Genomic DNA, 20670 nt, shown 5'->3' with positions numbered 1-20670 from the left:
ACTACCAGAGAAAGAAGGAGGCATAGGTGTGGGCGGTGGGAGGGAATTAAAAGCAGAATAACTCCACACGTGAGGAGCACAGGTGGAACAACATGAGAAGGCAGTAAAAAGTATAGACCTGAACCACTGTAAAACGTGGACGGATTGGAGAGCAAAAGGGATCCAAAGCCGAACCATACCCCCTACACCTAAGGAAGGTGCGAGAACACGCCACCAACCAAACACTAGGACGGAGGGGAGTCCGAAGGGCCCCACGAAGAACAACAGACCCTACCCCAGAGTGAGGTGCGAGAGCACACCTACGGAAGACCATGGCCACCAGAAAGCGGGGCTAGGTGGAAAAACACCATATGAAAAGGCCTTCGCAGAGCGGGGAGGATGGGTGGGCGTTAAGGAATCTGCGGCTAGACTGTGTCTCTCCCAGATATATTGTTACTGAAGGTAAGTAACTCTTCCAGCTGAAAGAGACATCTAGCCGCAGATTCGTTAACTTAGAATAGGTACCAAAGCCATACCCCGTATGAGGAGGGTCTGCGAAACAACCACCAAGTTCCAGGAGAATATATATGGAGTGGTGTGGCTCACTGGTTAGAGGCGGCAGACCCGGGAGCAGAAGTCAGCCGGGACCAGGGTTCACTTCCCGACGCGGCAGGGTCGTGGACTTGGGTCAGCGGACTCGATAATTCTCGCTTCGGTGCCTACTCTAATCAGGGGTCCCACTCGGCAACTCTGGGCATTAGCTTGCCAAATCTCCACAACGGCCCCATCAACGCCAGGGATGCCTCGCTCCACCATGGGGACTCCCAGCAGGGTTAATCCCACAGGGAAAGCCAGGACGGGTTCACCAGCGTTATACAGCGCCAGGAAACCTACGGGTAGCAGTGCGGTTTACAAGCTCAAACATTAATTAATTAAAGAGGCTGACGAAACACGGTAGGAACCGCAATGCTAGGGCAACTGACAGGAGACCCAGGAAAACTCTGTAAGGAATATGGACAAGGGACGGCAAAGACACCAAAATCCATCAAGTGACGGTGTGAAACCTCCTTCGTCCAGACACAGGCGAAAGGAAATACAGAACTAGAAAGGTCAGTGCCAACCAGCACCAGTCCCTATGATCCATGAGGAACAAAGCCCCAAAGGGGCAAAACAACACACCACAGTGGATGTCAAAATGGAAACAGGGGACAGTCCAAAGACTGTCCAGTTAAGAACAGGAGCCGCAACAGGAGACCCTTGTGTGTAGAAAAAACACACATCAATTGTGTACCCCCTAGCACATGAAACACCAGTGGTAGGGCCGAACCCAGAGGCTAGTGCCAACAGAGACAGAAGAGTCACCATTGAACAAAAGCATACAAGGTAGGCATGCAACCAAACGTACCAAAGGTACCACAGTGAGGGGGTAACCTGCAAGCCAGGAACATATAGAGGACTCTATCCCGAAGGAGAGAGTGAGCAAGAAGGCCTAATACTAGGGCAAAAATAGAACCTAGTATGCGAGCACACCTGTGGCGTGTACAACTTACGACAGATACACAAAGAGACAGGAGTGCTGCCACACATACAGGAAGTGACGAAACCCTAAACAGGGGAGTCTCTCAAACCGTACCACTGTGCAGCATAACAGTCACAGAACACAGAAAAAGCAACAGTACCCTGAGGGAGAAGAAACCTAGCCTCCCGTGAGGCAGGGGGAAACATAGACCACAATACTGCCAGTAAAGCATACACCTCCATAGACCGACACCATCTACCAACAAGGAGAATGTCGAGAAGAATGCATGCACAGTAATGCTACCTAAAGAAGCAACTGTGCCAGAATGGGAGTAAGAACTCACACCCAGAAAAACAGCTGGTGGGAGCCCATCACCAGAGCTATAAATGTGAGTAAGAACCCATACCCCGAGGAACTGCTGGGGTGTATCACAGACCCAGTGGCAGAAAGTCATATACAAGAGCCACTCCTTAAAGAACTAAGAAATATGCACTGGGCAGGAGCGGACAAACCGGAATCCCTGTCCTGCAAGAAGCAAGGGACCGGAGACCTTGCTAGAGAAGTGGGGTAGAAGGCAACATACAGCCGAGACTGAGCCGGGGGGAACTCCCCTTGCTCTAGACAAGAACCTCGACAGTGCATGAGCCACAAGAAAAGACGTAGAGCACAACCTGTGTGCACCAATACGGCAAGTATTCACAGAATATAGAAAAGACTGTTCTGGAAAGGCACAGAGGGACCTGCCCCCCAGGGGCACATGTCCACCTGTAGACAGGAAAGACGGGCACAGCGAGGCTGCAAGAACATGCCAGGATAGGACAGGAGTCACAAAACCCCAATGAAACAGCTGGGAAGGACGCCCCTACTGAGGCGGGGATGTACTATGGATCAACCCTAGACAACCAACTGTAACCCCCGGAGAGAAACCAACCCATGGACCTCACCAGAGGAGACATCCTACAACAGTAGGAAGAATGAACGTGCTGCAAAACTTCCTGGGTAAGGAAGGGTGGACATATAACAGCCAACAAATACCCCACATAGGGTAAGGCACAACCCTACAAAAGAAGGGTCCCCCTTGAGATACGCTCGTAATAGAGGCTCAAAAGAAAGGCAAACATAGCATAACCAGCTGTACCAGAATAAGGAAATAACACGGCTGAACAGCCACACAACCCAGAACATCTGTAACCCATGACGGGTAACAGAAAAGAAAGTGACGGCACCGTCATGAAACCAAAAATCCTCCACGTGGATTAAAACCTGGGAAGACAATCAAAACATAGACAGTAGGCGCCTGATGGGCGTAAAAATGAGTGACCCCATCAAATGGTAGATCCCTAAGCAGCTCCTGCACATGCTCTGGGAAAACGCGATAGCGCAACCACGCATGGCAACCGACCTGGCCATAGCCCGACCCACAGAGTCAGTAGTGTCCATGGCAGACCGAATTGAAAATTGCGCCATATCATGGCCATCATGGATTAGGCAGGCCAGATCAGCACGAGAGCTCTCCGACAAGGAGGGGAGGAGCTGCTCGATAGAGTCCCAAAGGCCAAATGTAGCCCGAGCAAACACACACAACGTGTTTAGGGACCGGAGTCCTGAGCTGGCGGATGCAAACACATCGCGGCCACATGACTCCAACCACCGAGACTCCCGAGTGGGAGGATGCAATGGAACAGGAGTGGTAGAGAGAGCTGCCTGAATCACAAGTCCTGCAGCCCCTGGATGGAGGGTCAAACAGGCGGGGTCATCAGGAGCCAGGCGATGGCGATGTACCACAGCACTCTCCACAGGGTCCCCCGAAGAGGGCCTTGCCCACGTCCCGAGAAGGAGGTCAAATAATAACTCAGCAAATGGCAACAATGGCTTCATGTTCCCCGCGCCCTGGTGGAGGAGATCTAGCAAAGGCTCCGAAGGTCTAGAGACTTTGGGTGGCTGCATCCTCAAAATGTCTGCAGCCCGGCAAACAGCAGGGACAAACGTCCCATTAGCCTCCGTGGCCCCACGAGGCGGTGACAGCAAGTCATCAGTAGGTGACGGAGGCAAGCTAATCCGGCCACCTAACTGAGGCTCAGAAAAAGAATGAGTTGGGCAATGCCTCACTGGCGCCCGCACCGGAGAGCGTTGACATGACTCGGGGGGAGGGGGGGGTGGAATCCACTGGAACCACATCCTCCACCAATAAAGCCGGAGATGTTACCGGCGTCAGCGACCTCCAAAAAGGCCTCGACTGGCTGAGTGGAGCAAGTGTCGGCGACCTCCGAAAAGGCCTCGACCGTCCGAGTCGAGCCGGCATCGGCGACCTCCGAAAAGGCCTCGACTGGCTGGAGTCGGTGCAGCGTCGACTCAACATCCCTAGAGGTACAAACCTGCAGGGAGAGAGTGCGCTGCAGCCTTGTCGTGCATCTCCGCCGCAGCCACCTTCAGCGACGCTGCAGGGAGCCCCGGAAGGCAGTGCAATGGCACAGTGGAAAGGCTACACGTCGTGGGATGCCCCTCCGGGCCAGGCCCCAACATTGCGGCGACTCCTGAGTTGGAGTCAGGGCACTCGGTCGGAGCTGAGGGTAAACCTGCTGGCGGAGTCCCCACCTGAGTTCCTACCCCCCCTGTGGGGCCCACAAGGTGCGCCGGGGCAAAGTAAGAAAGGACTGCAGGGCCCTGCAGTAGTCCACCATCTGAGGTCGAGTTGCCCCAGCACACGGAAACGGGGGATAAGCAGGGTCCGACTCCTGGGGGACAGAGTCCAGCAAAGACCGGAAGCCGCGGGCCCTGACATGATGTCAACGCGAAATCGACGACTTCCGCGACTTCTGTTTGTGCTTACCTGAGGTAGGCGAATGACGGTGACGGTGCCGGGATCTGCCTCGAACAGAAATATTCTCCTGTGAGGACTGGCACCGCGTGGACATCTCCGGTGGAGAAGGAGACCGGTGTCGTGAGGGGTCCGTTCGGGACATCCGGGCAGACAGCAGCTTCATGCGGCGTTCCTGCAGCGATTTCAGCCGCAGCTGGCGGCATGCGTCGCACTCCATTGAGTCATGGTGCTCGCCCAAGCACCACAAACAGATGTTGTGAGGGTCCGTCGCTGACATCTGTTGCAAGCAGGACCGGCACAGCTTGAAGCCCGCAGGCATCAAACACACTGTTCCTTGATGCAAAAAGAACGTCAAGAAGGCCTGAAGATAAGAAAAACATGCCAAAAGTATCACTTTCCTGGATCCGCGTTAGGACGCGAAAAAGAAGAAAACTGACGACAGAATGCCAGGAGGGGCTTATATAGCTCCATTGATGTCACTTCCGTGGACGACGTCAGGATGGAGCCGGGCAACGCCGCCTCCTGGCGTGCAGAGGTATTGCTGGGGAAAAAAGATTCTCCGGATCCAGTCTGACGCCTGGGAAGATATTCTAAGTTAAGGAATCTGCAGCTAGATGTCTCTATCAGATCAAGATTCTTAGGCACTGGATGTCTAGATACATAGAAACTGAGCTCTTCTTCAGAAGTCAGCCAGCAATAAATGTGTCAGCAGAGCGGGGAGGCATAGATGTGTCCGTAAGGAATCTGTAGCTAGATATTGTCTCTAAGAGATAATGTGTTACCAAAGGTAAAAAACTTGATCATCTGATAGAGACTTCTAGCTGCAGAATCTATACCTTTGAATAGATACCCAAACCATTGCATCCAGGAGGTGGGCTGCGGCCAAAATGACTAAACTAAGAAGTCCTGCAGGATAGAACAGGTGAAAGATCCGTCCCTGCAGACCTGTCTGTCGAGGCTGTTGTGCATGGCAAACGTGTGCAGGGACGCCCATGTTGCTGCCTGGCAGATTTCCAACACTGGACACCACGAGCCAAATCCATGGTCGCAGCTTTCCCCCTGGTGGAATGGGCCTGTAAGCCCTCAGGAGAATGCAGGTTTGAGGCTTAGCGTCGTCTCAACAACCTGTGATTCAGGGCAAATCACTTATTCTCTCCTTGCCTAGGAACAGCGCCTAGAAACCCTCACGGGTGATTAGCCGTGCTATATAAATCAGAGTATTATTATTTATTATCATTATTTTCAGGAACCTATTTACAGTAGGGGCCTTGAAGAGGGTTTGGCAGGGAGCCCGCAAAAAGTGGACAGAGAAGAAAGATAACCCTTTAGAGTACCCAGAGCAGAGCCTTGCTAAGCAAAGGTAAAAATAAAGAGAAGAATGTCAGAAAGAGAAGCAGAAAGAGGATTGATAGACATATCTGTACAATATTCTACACATTTTAGCCAACGGAGGTGAGAGATGACAGTCTGGGGTGAGGGCGCCTTTAACAGCCAGTAGTCTAGGTGGGGGAAGACTGAAACCCCCAACCTCCTCAGATACACCGTGACCACTGCCATCACCTTGATGAACACCGAGGGGCATTGGTAAGGCAAAAGGAAATTACAGAGCACTGAAAGTGCTTGTGGCCTACCCTGAACTGCAGGTAACGCCTGTGGGCAGGCAGGATGGGGATGTGAAAATATGTATCCTGCAAGTCCAACGCTACCACCCTTTCTCCTTGGTCTAGGGCAGACAAGACCTGAGCCAAAGTAAGCATCTTCAATTTCTCCTTTTGGAGGGAGAGATTGACGGTTCAGAGGTCTAGAATACGATGAAGACCTTTGTTCTTTTTGGCTATCAGAAAGTAGCAGCAAAAGCAACCACTCCCTACTTCTGATATCAGAACCCTTTCTATAACCCCCTTGGCCATGAGAGCTGCAATTTTCTCTTGGAGCAAGATAAGATGATTCCCCGTCAGCCCTTCGTGAGATTGCAGTAAAGGGGAGAGAAAGATTGGGAGGGGTGGGAGTAACCCCTGGGAATGATCTGCAAAACCCATTTATCCGAAGTGATGGACTGCCAGTGGAGCAGATGATGTTGAATTCACCCTTCAACTGGGAACCCATGGTCTTGCAGAAACAAACTAGTAAGACTTTGAGGCTACAGCTGCTGAAGAGTTGTTGGCGAAGGAATTCTGGCTACCATTCCCACGTGATCTCAATGATTTATGGTTATGTTACCATAATTTCAATGTGGTTTCTTTTTTGTATTGCATTTCGGCCCTTGTTACTGTAATAACTTCGATTAATAAACTAAAGAACAGGGGGGGGTTGCCAAGAACGTCAAGATGGCGGTCCCACATTAGGTGTGCTCCGGACCTCTCGGTCATCCACTCTGCCATCCGTCGTCATCAGGATCCCCTGAAACCCCACATCTGGTACCTTGCTGCCTGGGGCTTCTTCTGAGAGGCCTTGAGGAGATATACGGGCTGTGCGGGCTGCCCTGGTTTCCCGAACCCGCCGCCCGTCATCCCCAAGATGGCAGCGGCCGCTGGACAGACCCCCAAACCTTCACCGGCCCTGTGATCCTGGCTGGCCTTGCCTGGGGTATGAAAGCTCCTACTGCGTTTGGCGCTGCACAGGCTGGTTGTGTAAGCCGGTTCCCCCTTGCGACGCCTGAATAACCCGGTCTGTGGTGTTCTTGGGCGGCCGGGAGATCATCTGTCAGCGTGCTGAGATCCGGAGTGACCTAGACGGCATCAGCCGTCAGTCAGGCAGTGGAGGACTGAAGCAGTACCTCTCCCCCTGGTGATCTGCTGCGCTCTACTCTAGGGCTCGCCTGCCGCTTCAAGGGGGGGACGGACCTGCTCCCCTGCTCTGTAGTGGCGGTGCTGCGGGGTTTCCTTCGACCCACCGGCCATGAGTAGTGACCCTGCAGGGCTCGTGAGGGAGGCCCGGAGGTGACTGGACCATTCCTGCTGCCCCCGAGGCCTAGACTAACACCGCAGACGCCTATGGCCGCCATCTGGTGAGAGGCCTGCTGTGAGCAGTGACCCTGCGGAGCCCGTGAGAGAGGCCTGGAGGTGACTGGGCCATCCCTGTTGCCCTCAAGGCCTAGACTAAGGCCGCAGACGCCTTGTGCCTCCATCTGGTGAGAGGCCTGCAGTGAGCACACAGAGGACCTGCTTGGAGGTGAGGAGCGGGGGTGCAGCTGTGCCTGGGTCCGGGGCAAGGATTCGGCCGATCGGGCAGCAGGCACGGGGGGGCGAGCACTGGCTGGCACGGCTTCTCTTCCCCCGCCTCCTCCCCCTCCTCCTGCCCTCCCAACGCATCTGGTGGGACCCCGTAGTTGGGGAGGCCCTACCCCCTGCTGTACTTCCCTTCCCAGGACCTAGCAGGGTGTCGGGAATGCCACAGCCGCCATTTTGGGCAGCGGTGACCATCTAAAGAGCAATTCCACGCCGTGTGTGGAGATCTGACGGCTCCCCGGGGGTTTCAGCCACAACTTTAGGTGGCGGACCGCAAGTGGTCCTTTAGCCTTCTCCTCGGGCCCCTCCCTTGGTCCTGGGTCATCCACCGCTGCTGTATTCTGGGGGCACGTCTGCCCGCACTGGCCCTTTGGCCCCAGCCCGGGTAGAGGAGACGGACGCTGTCGCCCCCGCCAACGCCCCCCCATGCGCACTAGCGCGATCCCTGGAGGTCCGGAGCCGTGCTGCGACAAGCGGTGCTGCAAGTGACGCCTGAGGCTATTGAGCCTACCAGTGTCTCGGCCCCTCCGGCTGAGTGACCAAGAGATCGGCCGCCATTTCGGGCGGCAGGAGCCGCAGAATTTGGCAGTGGGCCTTGAGACGAGGTGGGGGGCCGCTGGTGTCTGCGGACCTAGGGAGAGACGTGCACTTCAATGGGTGAGTCCTGGCGGTGGTGGGGTCCAGGGACAGTTAATTGGGGGCCCACCGCGCGCACAGGAAGCCACTGTCCGGGGGAGCCGGCCCTGAGCGTGCTCCCTCGTTGCCCGGCTGGTTCTCCCCCCTGGGGATACGCCGTTGGAACCAAATTCCCTTCCGAGCTGGCAGGCCCCGATACCGCGCTTTGGGACGTGCAGCGACCCCTGGGTTGAGGTTGGCCCGGTACTCCATATTGGCCGCGGGACCGAGCGGTGGAGAGAGCCCACGGCGGATCCTCTACCGCCTTGGTGGCCAAGGGTGGGCGGTCCTCGCCCAGGAGACTGTGTTGGAGCATGCGTGGTGAAGGGCCCTCCCTATCCTACTGCTACATCCTGATTTCCTCCCCCAAGTCCGCATCAACAATTGGGGACCTGCTGTTGGGTCTTTCGGCTGCACGCACCAAGCAGCACCTGTTTGTTTGGCTGTTTGGGAGGGCTCGTTGGTCCGCATTTGGGGTGCTGGGCACCGGTCTTGGGCGGCGGCCTCCTTCCCCACGCCACCGGACCCAGGAATCTTGACTCCAGAAGCGGGGCGACTTGTTGCCTGAGTTGTGAGGGCTGCGGCCTTGACCAGCGGGGCCCCTTCCTGCGGCTCAGGGGCCTGGCCTCTAGTCATCCCACCATCCCCCCCTCCTCCCTGAGGACCCACTCCAGGACAGCGGAGTCGGCCGCACACATTGGGAGGCGGCGATCTGGCCCTAATTGTGCCTTGCGTTGGTTGTCCCACCTGCTTGAGTTTGGGCCACCCATAGGGGCTCGCGGGTTCCCCCCACTGCGGGATCCACCTACAGGGTACCAGGGCGCTGCAGCTCCTCGGGGTGCCACCATGGGCAGGATGGACAGGTCGGCAAAGGCTCCCGGCACCCAATCCAAAATGGACCGTTTCACCACCTTGGAGGCAGGCGCATCAGGGGAAACCGCGGAACAGGAGCCACCGCCCTCAGCGGAGTTGTCCACTGTCCTGCAACCCATCCACGCTTCACAAACCTCGGTGGAGGGCAAGATCGTGGAGGTGCGAGTGGACATGACTCTGATCCGGCAAGATCTCCGTAACGCCAACGCCCGGATCAAGGAAACTGAAACCCGTATCTCCACCGTGGAAGACGACGTACAGCAACTGAAGGGGCAGGTGACCCGCCTTCAATCTCTCACTCAGGAGCTGCACCACCTGGCAGAGGATGCAGAGAACAGGTCTCGACGCAATAATCTTCGCCTGGTGGGCTTCACGGAGGGAACGGAGCAGGACCGCACGACGGACTTTCTGGAGAAATGGCTCACATCATGGGTCCCTGAGGGCTCTCACTCTCTTTGGTTCACGATTGAGCGGGCCCATCAGTCCCTGGCCCCTAAGCCTCCTCCAGGTGCGTCCCCGACCACTCATAATGCAGGTCCTTAACTTCAAAGACCGGGACGCCATCCTGTCAGAGGCCCGCAAACAGAGCGGCTCCTGCACTATCACGATTTTCCCAGGACTACATCCACGAGGTCCAGAGCCGCTCCTTCGACGAAGTTACACAAAAGCTGAGGGTGCTCAATATCCAATACCGGATCCTCTTCCCGGCACGCCTGCGAGTGTTATTCGCCAACAAGACCTTGTTCTTTGACAACCCAACAGAAGCCTGGACCTGGGCGGCGGAGGAACGCTCATTGCACACTGTTGACCGACCTCCGCACCAGGGGGTGGCTGGAGGCGGACCTGCTCGCATCTCACCCCCCCGCTCCCCGGCCTCAACGTCACCACTCCCATAGGCACCGTGGACAGAGGCGGACCCGCTCAGACTCCCCGCCGGGCCGCCCCCTTCAACCGATACTGCTCTCTGATGAACCTTCAACTGGGAGACACTCTGGATCATCCGATCATTTGGCTCATGAGGTGCTTCGCCCGACCCTCTTTGCATGTTCTCCCAGACACAGACCTCTCATGCAGCCCAATGCTCTTGAAAGACCCTGCTTGAACTCGCCTCTGCCTGCCTGGCTTGGCTCCCCGGCCAGAGGGTGTGCCTGATCTTACCATATTCCTTTCCATCCTGATGGACTCGTTTAAGCGCATCCTGAAATGAGGAGGGGTCCTTCACGCTTTCCCATTCCCAATCGTTTTAGTTTGTTTGTTCACTCTCTGGTTTGTTGTTAGGGCGACAGATGCTTCCGTTCCTGAAGTGTAGGGTGGGGGGTGGGTGGGACCGTTGTCCCGAGTTTTTTCCTCAGTTTTGTGTTTTTTGTTTTCTAGTTCTACCACACCAGCATTCATGAAGCACCCTGACGTACACCTGATAAGACAGACAGACCGGACCTCCCTTTCAGACTTGTAGTCCCACTGTCAACACAAGCACCATGTCTGACACACCATTAATAAACGCCCCCCAGCACATCATATCCTGGAACGTTAATGGCCTCCTGGACTGCTTTAAACGCATTGCTGTCCTCAGATATGCGCAGCGCCTAGGGGCAGATATCTTACTCTTACAAGAAACCCACCTGCTGGGTAATCGCTGCCCCTTCTTAACGCGGTACGGCTATGATAGAGCGTGGCACTCGGGTTTACAAGGGGTTCCCGAGGGGTGGAGATCCTGGTGAGATGCTCCCTTCCTATGGTGATGCCCAGGGTACTCTTGTGGCCCTCAGTGGCACACTAAACAGCAACCCGCTTAACCTGGTGTCCCTTTATTCTCCCCCCTCGAGTCTGACGGCGATCCTAGCTAAGTCTGTTGATCTCCTGGTGTCTCAGCCCCACATTCCTTGGAGGCGACTTTAACGCGGTCTCATCACCTGACCTCGACACAACAGGCCCCCCATCCCCTGGTAGAATTGCATAAGCCAAGCAGCTGAGGTCCTGGTCCGCATTACTGGGTTTATGCGACACCTGGCAACTATGGCACCCTCACTCTAAACCAGCGGTCTTCAATCTGTGGGGCGCGACCCCCAGGGGGGCCGTGGAGTCATGGGTAGGGGGTCGCGCATTGCCCAGCCTTATTGTCTGCACGCAAGGATTGTTGAATGGCATCAGCTCGAGGCGGTTGTCCCAGACAGAGCCTCTCACTGGGCGCTGCTCTGGGAAGCAAACTTATTGTGCACACTCCTCACCAGCTGATGAAGGAGGATGGGTCTTGCTGTGGGGGGTCAAGTACTTAATTGAGCCCAGCACGCCTGTTAATGTACTGTGTCCACAAAGGAAGATGCGAGCGGGGCTTGGGGTTTGGAGGGGGCCGTTCTCTCTGATTTGAAAATTGAATTGAACACATTAGATGAGTGTTTATTCGTCTGTGCAACTTACATTTCTTATTTTTGAAGCTTTTAGTCGCTTTTACCTGTTAGGAAACTGCTTCACAACTGTTCTTAGTTTGAGTGGTACATTCCTTCATTTTCTGGCATATCTTTTTCGATGGTGGATATTGGCAATGGAAATGTGCTTACAGTCAGTGGTAATTTTACCTACCACAGTGGATTTTTGCAGGGAGTGAGTTTCCTTTTTCTGTAATACGCATTGTTTTATTCTAGTGGTAATCATCAATTGCAGCTGACGGTATTTGCTTTGTATTTTTCCTGTAAAGAAGTTCGGAATCATATGGGGAAGTAGCCGTCTTCTAGTAATGGCGCCTTCTGTGCAACTTGGCCTGCATGTAATCCTAGCTTCTCCATTTACAAAAGAGCTGTGTGTTCCTGGACACATTTTTATGTACCTGCACCACGATTGTTCTATCTACTAGTATTGGAAGCACTTACAAACAGGACAGGATTGCACACACAAATTATTGACATTTGCCTCAGGAAAGCACAGCAGGTGCTAAATAAAGGAGTGCGTGGCTATTAAAAAGTAGTTGAAGCACTTTTTGCATAGCTGATCCGGCAAGGCCTTTTTTGGGTGACGTTTGCCTTTGTTGGTTTTAGCGAGATATTCATGTAGGTATCTATTTGCAGACAAGGGCATCAAGACTTCAGGGTTCTACTTCTAATCCTCATTTGCCAAATTGAGCACACTGTGCGACTCTGCTCTCATCACCCAGACTCAATGGGCATCGATGTATTTAAAGGTACAGAGTGAGTGCTAGAATTTTTCATCAGGAGGGGGTCCTTACACCTATAAACTTTTGAGAAGGGGGTCTCGACATCAAAAAGTTTGAAGACCTCTGCTCTAAACAATTCACACACACCTCAGCGGCACACCAAACACAGGCACGCATTGACGCCATCTTCGTTCCTTCGACGGACTGTCTTCTGATTCAGGACGTCTCGCTTCTTCCGAGAGGTATCTCTGACCTCTCGCCAGTGATGGTCCGTGCAGGTCCCCCCGCCTCTGTCCGGCAAACATGGAGGTTAAACGCCTGTTTTCTTCAAGACAAAGATTTCAGGAAGGTGGTGAAACATGAGCTAAAACAGTACTTTCTCTCTAACGAGGGCTCCGTATCCTCCTCAGGCACCCTATGGGAGGCGGGCAAGGCCACGATTAGAGGGGTCGCCAAGGGCCAACTCAAGCTTCAACGACAAACGCAACTGGAACAGATTACCTCGCGGGAGGCGCAGGCCCTGCGCCTCGAACGTGCCTTGGCCCGATCACCAGATGCTTATGACACAAGACTTCTGACCCGGCTCCAGTCGGAGATCAAGCAGCTGTCGCTGGACGCGGCCAAACTCCTTTGTCGCTCCTCCGTGGCCAGAGTATATGAATCGGGCAACAAGAATGGCTCGCTCCTTCACCACCTGGCTACGTATCCAGGGGCGAACCGTATAATCACTGAAATAGCGGCACCAGACTGGTCACTGTGCCGTGCCCCGCTGGTAATGGCACAGGCCTTGGCCGCCTACTACCGCAGGCTATACGAGGCATGAGCCCCAACCCTGTCCCTTACAGACCTGATGGAAGTGGAGGATGGCCGCCTTCCGCTTGTAGATGCCACTGTTCAAGCCGATCTGGACCGCCCCATTTCCCGTGAGGAAATTGGAGACGCAATCGCTCTTGTTTCATCTGGCAAGACACCGGGTCCAGATGGCCTCCCTCAAGAATACTATGCCCACTACCGGGATGTTCTCATCACCCACCTAGACGCACTGTTTCACGAAGCTGTGGAGAAAGGCTCCTTCCCTCTGGAGACGGACATAGCCACCATTTTAGTCCTTCCAAAATCCCAGCCCCCCTCACCACAGTGCGCAGATTACCGCCCCATCTCCCTCATCAACACTGAGGTCAAACTGTTCGCCACCCTCCTTGCCCAGCGACTCAAACCCCATTTGTCTATGTTGGTTCACCCCGCCCGATCAATGTGGGTTTATGCCCTATCGCGGTACCCGACACTGTCTTTGTAGACTGCACTCCGCCTTGGCCCATTGCCACCTCCTCACCCCATACCTTGCGCTTCTCCTGGTAGACTTTGAGAAGGCCTTCGACTCGGTGGACTGGGGCTTCCTTCAAAATGTTCTTGACATGATGGGACTTGGTCCCCGCTGCCCGGCCATGGTCAAGGTTCTGTACACCCTCCCGAGGGCTCGTGTTCTAGTAAACGGAGTCCTGTCAGAGCCCTTCTCGGTCTGTAGAGGGACGAGGCAGGGTTGTCCCCTTTACCCCCTGCTTTTTGCCTTAGTGATGGAACCCTTGGTGTCCTTGATGCGGTCTTCCGATCGGATGCGGGGATGGGAGTGGCCCAGCGCAGAACCGGATAAAATCGCCCTCTACGCGGACGACGTCCTCATCTACATGGCAGATCCTTCCCGATCTGGCCTCCATTGTCTTCGTATCTTGCAGTCCTTCGAACGGGCCTCAGGCCTCCGTGTGAAACCCAACAAATCGGTCCTGGTTCCCCTTCATCTCTCCCGGGAATGCTTTGACTGGCAGTCCGAAATACCTCTATGTCGTCAATCATTCAAATACCTGGGGATCTGGGTGACCTTGCAGCCTGAGCACAGCTGGGTCCTCAATGTCACTCCACTGGTAAAGCGGGCTACGGCGGATCTCCAGCAGTGGCGGTCGTTGCCCCTCGACCCCATGGAGAGGGTGGCCCTTTTTAAGATGATGGTGCTTCCCGCTTTCTTTACATGCTTCAGAACACCCCATGTGCTTTCCCATGGCCTGGTTCTGTGAACTTGACAGCTTAGCCAGCAAATTCCTATGGGGGAAGGGTAGGTCCAGGCTAGCGCTCAGTATTTTCAGGATCCCCTCGTTCGACGGGGGATTGGGGATGACTCACTCTTATCTATACTATTTAGCCACACGACTTCTTTCGATACATGACTGGTTCAACGGGGTGGTCCGATCCGGCCTACAGATTCGAACTGGGGGAGCTGGGCTCGCCAGATTCCAATCCTTTCTATATGGGACCCCGTTTCATTCCCGTCTTCCGGAGGTGACGCGCTCGGTGTTACTGGCCTGGCAGGCAGCACTGCGGCATACCAACTGGACACACACAATGACCCACTGTACACCCCTGTGGCACGGGACCTGGCTCAGGGAAGTGACCGGGCTTTGAAGCTTGGGACTTCATAGGTATCACGCAGCTGGTGGATGTTTGGGTGGGAGATCATATGCCCTCCTTCAAAGATCTCCAAACCAGGTACTCGCTGCACCACTCTCAATTCATTCGCTACCTCCAGCTACGGCATGCCCTACATTCACAACAGGTATGCGGTTGCCTGATCATAGCCCGCCTGAAGCCCAGATTATGTTTGGGAACCTGGGAAAGGGTGACATTACCCACATTTACCGTACACTGATTAACCACACCCCGACTGCCTTGGACCGACTGCGGACGCAATGGGAGGACTGGGTGGGCCCCTTGGAGGAAGAAGACTGTCGGGATGCCCTTATGGCCCCTAGAACGGTCACCGCCTCCGCTAGGCTGCGCTGGTGCAGCTCTATTATTTACATGCGGCATATCTCACCCCTGTACGCCTTCATCGCGCGGGGCTTAGTCCGTCCTCACACTGTACCAGGTGTGGCCATGACCCCACTGACTTACTCCACATGGTTAGGGCCTGTCCCCTCCTGGCGGGATTTTGGAAGGGCATTGAATTAGAACTCTCTGAGGTTCTAGGGGGGGGTTCCACACGACCCTAAGCACACGATCCTCGGCATCACTGATGGGCTGGACGGGTCACGCAATGAAAAACTGTTCTTCACTACAGCTATGGTGGTAGCTAAAAGAGACATTGCGGCCTCCAGGAAATGCCCTGAACCCCCAACTGTGGGGCGTTGGCGGACTGGAGCGTCACACAGGAGAAAGTGGTTGCCCCAAGAAATACAGCAGAATTTGGGGAAGAGGTTGGGGGGGGGGGGGGTCTAATCATTGGGGGTTTGACTGTTTCCATCTCATTTTTACTTTATCAATGTCTGTAGATTGGGTAACGAGAAATTGTGATCGTAATCCTCAGTTTTTGAAATACGGTGCGGATTGGCTGGTGCTTTCCTTTTGTAAACTGAAATAAAATTTGTTTATCAAAAAAAACAAGGCAATACACTCTTGGAAAAGAGGACCATTTGCAGTAGGCCTGCTGAGTGTTCACATACCTTGGCGACGCCGGCTGCTGATCTTGCGGAAGAGTGTACCGTCACATAGTCTGTTTAACCGCTGTTGTTTGATTAACTCTAGAAGTTCAGGTTTGAGTTTTTCCTTCAGCTCTCTAAATAAGATATCAGACATTTGGGTTAATTAGCTGAGACTACTGCATTCATTCCTCACTATTGTCCACTGCACAAAAGTCCTCAAGGCTCATGTATATCTCTGCAAACTGCTGCTGCAGCCTACATTCACTCTTTCAGAAAGCCAAAAAAACGTAAAATTGAAACCTCCACAAACTTACATTGTCAGAATTCATGTTTCTCTATCGCCTCACATCCTCACAGCCAACTCACCAATTAAAGGACTTAGGACTTCCTTAACTACCCGGTTCCCCATGTTCTCTCAAACATGTCAGGTCTACTCTAGCAGCTCAGTCCTTCTGGCCTCTAACAGTCTCAACTCCTTCTATAATGGGGGACTCTCCAGTGAAATGTTACTATTTATGAGACCCCATTTCCCGCTATTGTATCTCATGAGATTTCCCTAGGCTCCTTTATTCTAAGGGATTCTCGGTCTCCTTTCCTTTAAACATCTTCCAAGTAGCTCCTTTTTATGAAATATTCCCAGAAGTAACCCATTCTCAGTCACCTCAAATGCTCTACCCTTTGGAGTGACCCATTCTTTGCTACAGTCAATAATATCTCCATTTGGCCCTCTTGATCCTTTTAGGGTCCACTGGACCCATCAAAAAAAGTACCCCATCTTCTCAAGGTCAGCAAGATCGCATTTATACTCTATTCCATGATCCCTTTAACTTCCACAACCTTAAGTCCTGCTCTTCCTTGAGTCCCTATAGTGTTGCCTGTCCTTCAACAAGCCTCAAACATTGCTCCATTGTCTCATTTTCCCTTGTCCAGCAATCATCTTAGAGAACACCAGTTCCAACATTTCACATTACCTGAGACCCTGTGTCCTGTCTCGAACCCCTGTGTGCAGTAAATACTTGTGGGAGCACTCCGCCATTCGCTTTATACTCATCCGCATCCATGTATGCTTCAGTGCTTTGATATACTTACCATTTCTATGCTAGGGCACGAATTTTAGTCTACTATGGCAACACATTTGTCTTCTCTTTTATCCCAGGCTCACTGTAGTTTCTCACAAAACCTCTGCCCACCTCAATCTCGTCTAACTGTTGACAAATAACTGTTCCATTCATTTATCTCCTATATGCTTACAAAAGCTACTGCCCAACAATCATATCGGAGTTCAAAGGCACACCAACACATTAAATTGCAGGTTCCATCTATCCTCCTGCAGAATCAAGGCACTTTGTATTTTCACCAGTCCCAGGCCTCTCCGGGCTCTTGTAGAGGTGAGAGGTGTGGCGGCGCGGCCAGGGCGACTGACGCTGGACGCTGGGGATCACGGTTCGATCCCCAGCTCTGGAGGCAGGGGTCTGCCCAGCACCATGCGACTCTGGGCAATAGCTTGCTTAATCTTCCCATCGGCCCCCAGCGCCGAGATACCCCTTCGGGGGTGATTTGTGCGCTATACAAGTACTGGTTTGGGATTTTCGAATTGTAGACCAGGCATTGTATTTCACGCAACCACAGCAGACGCATCTACCCTTCTGTAAACCCTGGCTCCTGTGTCCCATCCCAATCACTGGCCTCTCACAGCTCTTGACTCACATCTCCTCAGGCAACCAAGGCCATTTTATCCTCACACACCATGGGCCATCTCTCCTCTCAAAGCCCCTTTCTCCACTCACATGCTGTGGTTTCCCTCTCTTATCACAGCATTGGTCTACTTTATAATCTCATAGCCACACCCCTCTCTCACCACTCACAGATCATGTGCCCTTTCTCTCAAAGTAATTGGCCCCTCTATTCCCTCAGCACCACACCTCCTTCAGTCCTCTCTCAGCCCTTGGCACTGATCTCTCCTCTAACTGCCTTTGGCCCCTCTAACCACTCATGAGATCTGACCACACTGCCTGTCCATGGTCACTGGTCCCTCTCTCATTTCCCAACATCAGCCATTTTCTCACAGTCCCCTCTAGTCCATCCCCTCACAATCCTAGCCACCACCCTAAACATTCTCAGGAATGCTACAGCTTATGCCACTCTATCTTCTCACAGCTCAAGCCTCCAGTAACGTCTCACAACCCAGAGATTCCTTTTTTCACACATCACCAGGCTCCTCCATCCACTCACAGCCCCTGGATCATCTATTGTTTCAGAGACCTACTTACAGCCTTTTTCCTCTCAGTCTCTTGCCTCTCCATCCTCTAACAACTCCTACTCCCTTTCTTCTCTCTGAGCTCTAGCACCCAGTCACCTCTCATCAACTCAGGCCAACTTATCCTTGCACAGACACTGTCTCACATATTCTCACAGCCCCTGGGTCCTATAACGCATGACAAAATACTGCATCCACTACATCGACGACCACTGCATCATCAAGTCAAGTAGATGTGGAGTTAACAATAATATATACTTACCTCAACAATTTAGTGGCTGTAATATATTTGTAGGTCGAATTTCTTGATCTCAATGTAGAGACAAACAACTGTTACAGAGCACCTAGCCTATCTTCTCTGTCAGAGCTCCAAGCAATCTTTCCGTTCACATTCCTTTGTCCAGCACTCCTCTCACAGCTTATGTCCACTGGCCCTCTCTTCTGTCTCAACCAATTCTATTCTCATAGCCTCTGGCTCCTACATGCTCTAAAAGCATGACTTGTATACCTTCTGAGACCGGACTCCTCTCTCCTGTCACACAGCCTGAACCTCCAAAATTCTCTTATAGCTAAGGATCATCTGTGCTGTCAAAGTTCCTTGACTCTCTCTCCTCTCGCAACCGCTAGTCCCCCTCCGCTCTGAAAGCCTCTGGATCTCCAATTTCACAGGTCTACTCTCCTCTCACAGCCATGGATTCCTCCATTCCCTCACAGCTCATTGCAACCCTCTCTTCTCAAAGTCACTAGCCTCACTCTTCGTGCACAGGCCCTAGCCCATATCTTGTTCCAAAGCCCCAGGCCGCTCACTTTTCTCATTGCCCCAAGTCTGTAACGCCTCTCACAACCCATAAACCGCTCTCCAGTAACAGACCCCCTAGACCCCCTGCCCTCCCGTCTCATAGTTCTAGATCTCTTTCTCTTCTCAAAGCAAGTGCTCCTCTCTGCTCTCACAGCCCCTATGCATCCTTTCACGGTCACAGGTCCCGCTATACGCTCACAGTTCCTGACCCCTTCCTCTTTTAACAACCCCCAGCACTTCCTCAAAGCTACAGCCCTTCTCTCATCTCAAAGCTGCTGGTCATTTCCCCGTTTCACACTAATAGTTCTTACAACACCCTTACAGCACCTGACCCCTTCTCTCTAACAAAGGCATTGCTTCTCTCTCCTTGGGCCCTCTCGCTTTTCACACCACCTGGCCCATTGCAAAGCCACTTGCCCCTTTCTTACCTCATTTGCCCTTCCCCACTCTCTGCTCACAGCCCTGGGACTTGCCTTTACCTAACTCTATCGTCTGACAGTCCACAGCCCTCTTTCCCCTCACAACCTTTTCCAGCTCTCGTCTTACAGAAACATGCCCTTATCTTCCTTCTAACCTGGCCCCTCTCTCCTCTCACACCCAATTGCCCCACAATTGGATCAGTTTCCCACATTTCACCTACACTCACAGTATAGGCTTTGCCAGGGTCTCTTCTTGGTGCATTCTTTCGGTCTGCCTCAGTTTCAGAATTTCACTGTATTTCAGAGCAGAGACTTTAGTTCGGAGGAGCTCCATCGAAGTTGGCTTGGAGGAAAGAGTCCTGGTGATTTGTTCTCGTACCACTTGCATTACCTGATAATAAAAGAGAGTAGAGCAATGAGATGTGTCTAATTACATCAATCTGCTGCGGTATTTTCTGCCTTTGCTTTAAGACTCATTGTATGGTTGGGTGGAGGGGGGTTTCAAGGGATGTAAGATTATGTCTTAGATGCAGAGATATACATTAATTTCAAAAAGATATGATGCTTTCTGTTTCTCATGGATTTACCAAAATATATAGGTAAACAACGACATACATTTTACAGAGCATCATCAGTCAATTGGGGATTAACTGTTTATAAATGGTAGTTAAATACTGTGGACCATCCTCCCCTTTCATCAAATATGGAACATTAAAAGCAAGGTTTTGTAGAGCAATCCAGAGAGGATAGAAAGTACCTTAACAGTGAACTGTCTTCAAAAAGGGCACAAAGTGTAAAACCCCATCATTAATATTTTCACAGTGTACTTTGCCCCGACTGGGCTAAGCATGCTGATAGATGGATGTCGTTTGTGGGATGAATATTGACTGAGTTGTAGACAGGGAACCACTACTGTGTGAAGATGGACTGTGCTGGACATAAGAGTCTATGGTCTGGTTTGCACCTGAAACGGGTACCTGAAAGCACTTGTGGAAACTCACTGCAAAATGATGGATGGAAAGCTAGCACAGAGTAACTAAGGGACTTGTTGTAGAGATGTTGAGGTTTGCCCGTGTTTAGCTCCTACATTCAAACATGGGCTACTGTCTTTACTCAGAAGCCTGGTGCGGTTGTAGGCTCCTGAATTCTGGTGGAAAGCCTAAAGAAAAACACTGAGGGTGGCACAAGGAGCTCATCATGCAGAACCCTAATGAATTGTGGATCGGGATATCCAAGTTGATGTTCCTGACAACCACTCACACAGCATGCTACCTCACCTGTATTAATGACGTTTTCATCTTGTGCAGCAGACTGAGCCCTGAAGGAGAGCACAAACTGACTAAATGGGGGACAGATGCAATCCTGCCCAACACGTACTCGTACTCTATTTGCTGGTGTGTTGGTTGGACTGATGTCCACAATGGCCATAACTTCAAAAGTGGTAACTGAGATAATAATCTTGGTAATGTGTTAACGCATTGAA

The 20670-nt window shown here is 52.6% G+C and overlaps 1 protein-coding gene across 3 annotated transcripts in view; it reads right to left on the bottom strand.

The window, feature by feature from the left end:
• ELMO3 (engulfment and cell motility 3) overlaps window positions 1-20670 on the bottom strand; it is a 254101-nt gene that overhangs the window by 29372 nt on the left and 204059 nt on the right. For all 3 annotated transcript variants that reach the window (XM_086947764.1, XM_086947765.1, XM_086947766.1), the window contains 2 exons: window positions 19415-19578; window positions 15734-15846 (listed from right to left, as the gene is read on the bottom strand). In XM_086947764.1, the coding sequence (XP_086803890.1) occupies window positions 15734-15846; window positions 19415-19578 (277 nt within the window). The remainder of the gene's footprint in view (window positions 1-15733; window positions 15847-19414; window positions 19579-20670) is intronic.

This window comes from Lissotriton vulgaris, chromosome 12, assembly GCF_964263255.1.
Source record: "Lissotriton vulgaris chromosome 12, aLisVul1.2, whole genome shotgun sequence".
Classification (NCBI taxonomy): Eukaryota; Metazoa; Chordata; class Amphibia; order Caudata; family Salamandridae; genus Lissotriton; species Lissotriton vulgaris.
This window is presented reverse-complemented; position numbering and strand designations above follow the sequence as displayed.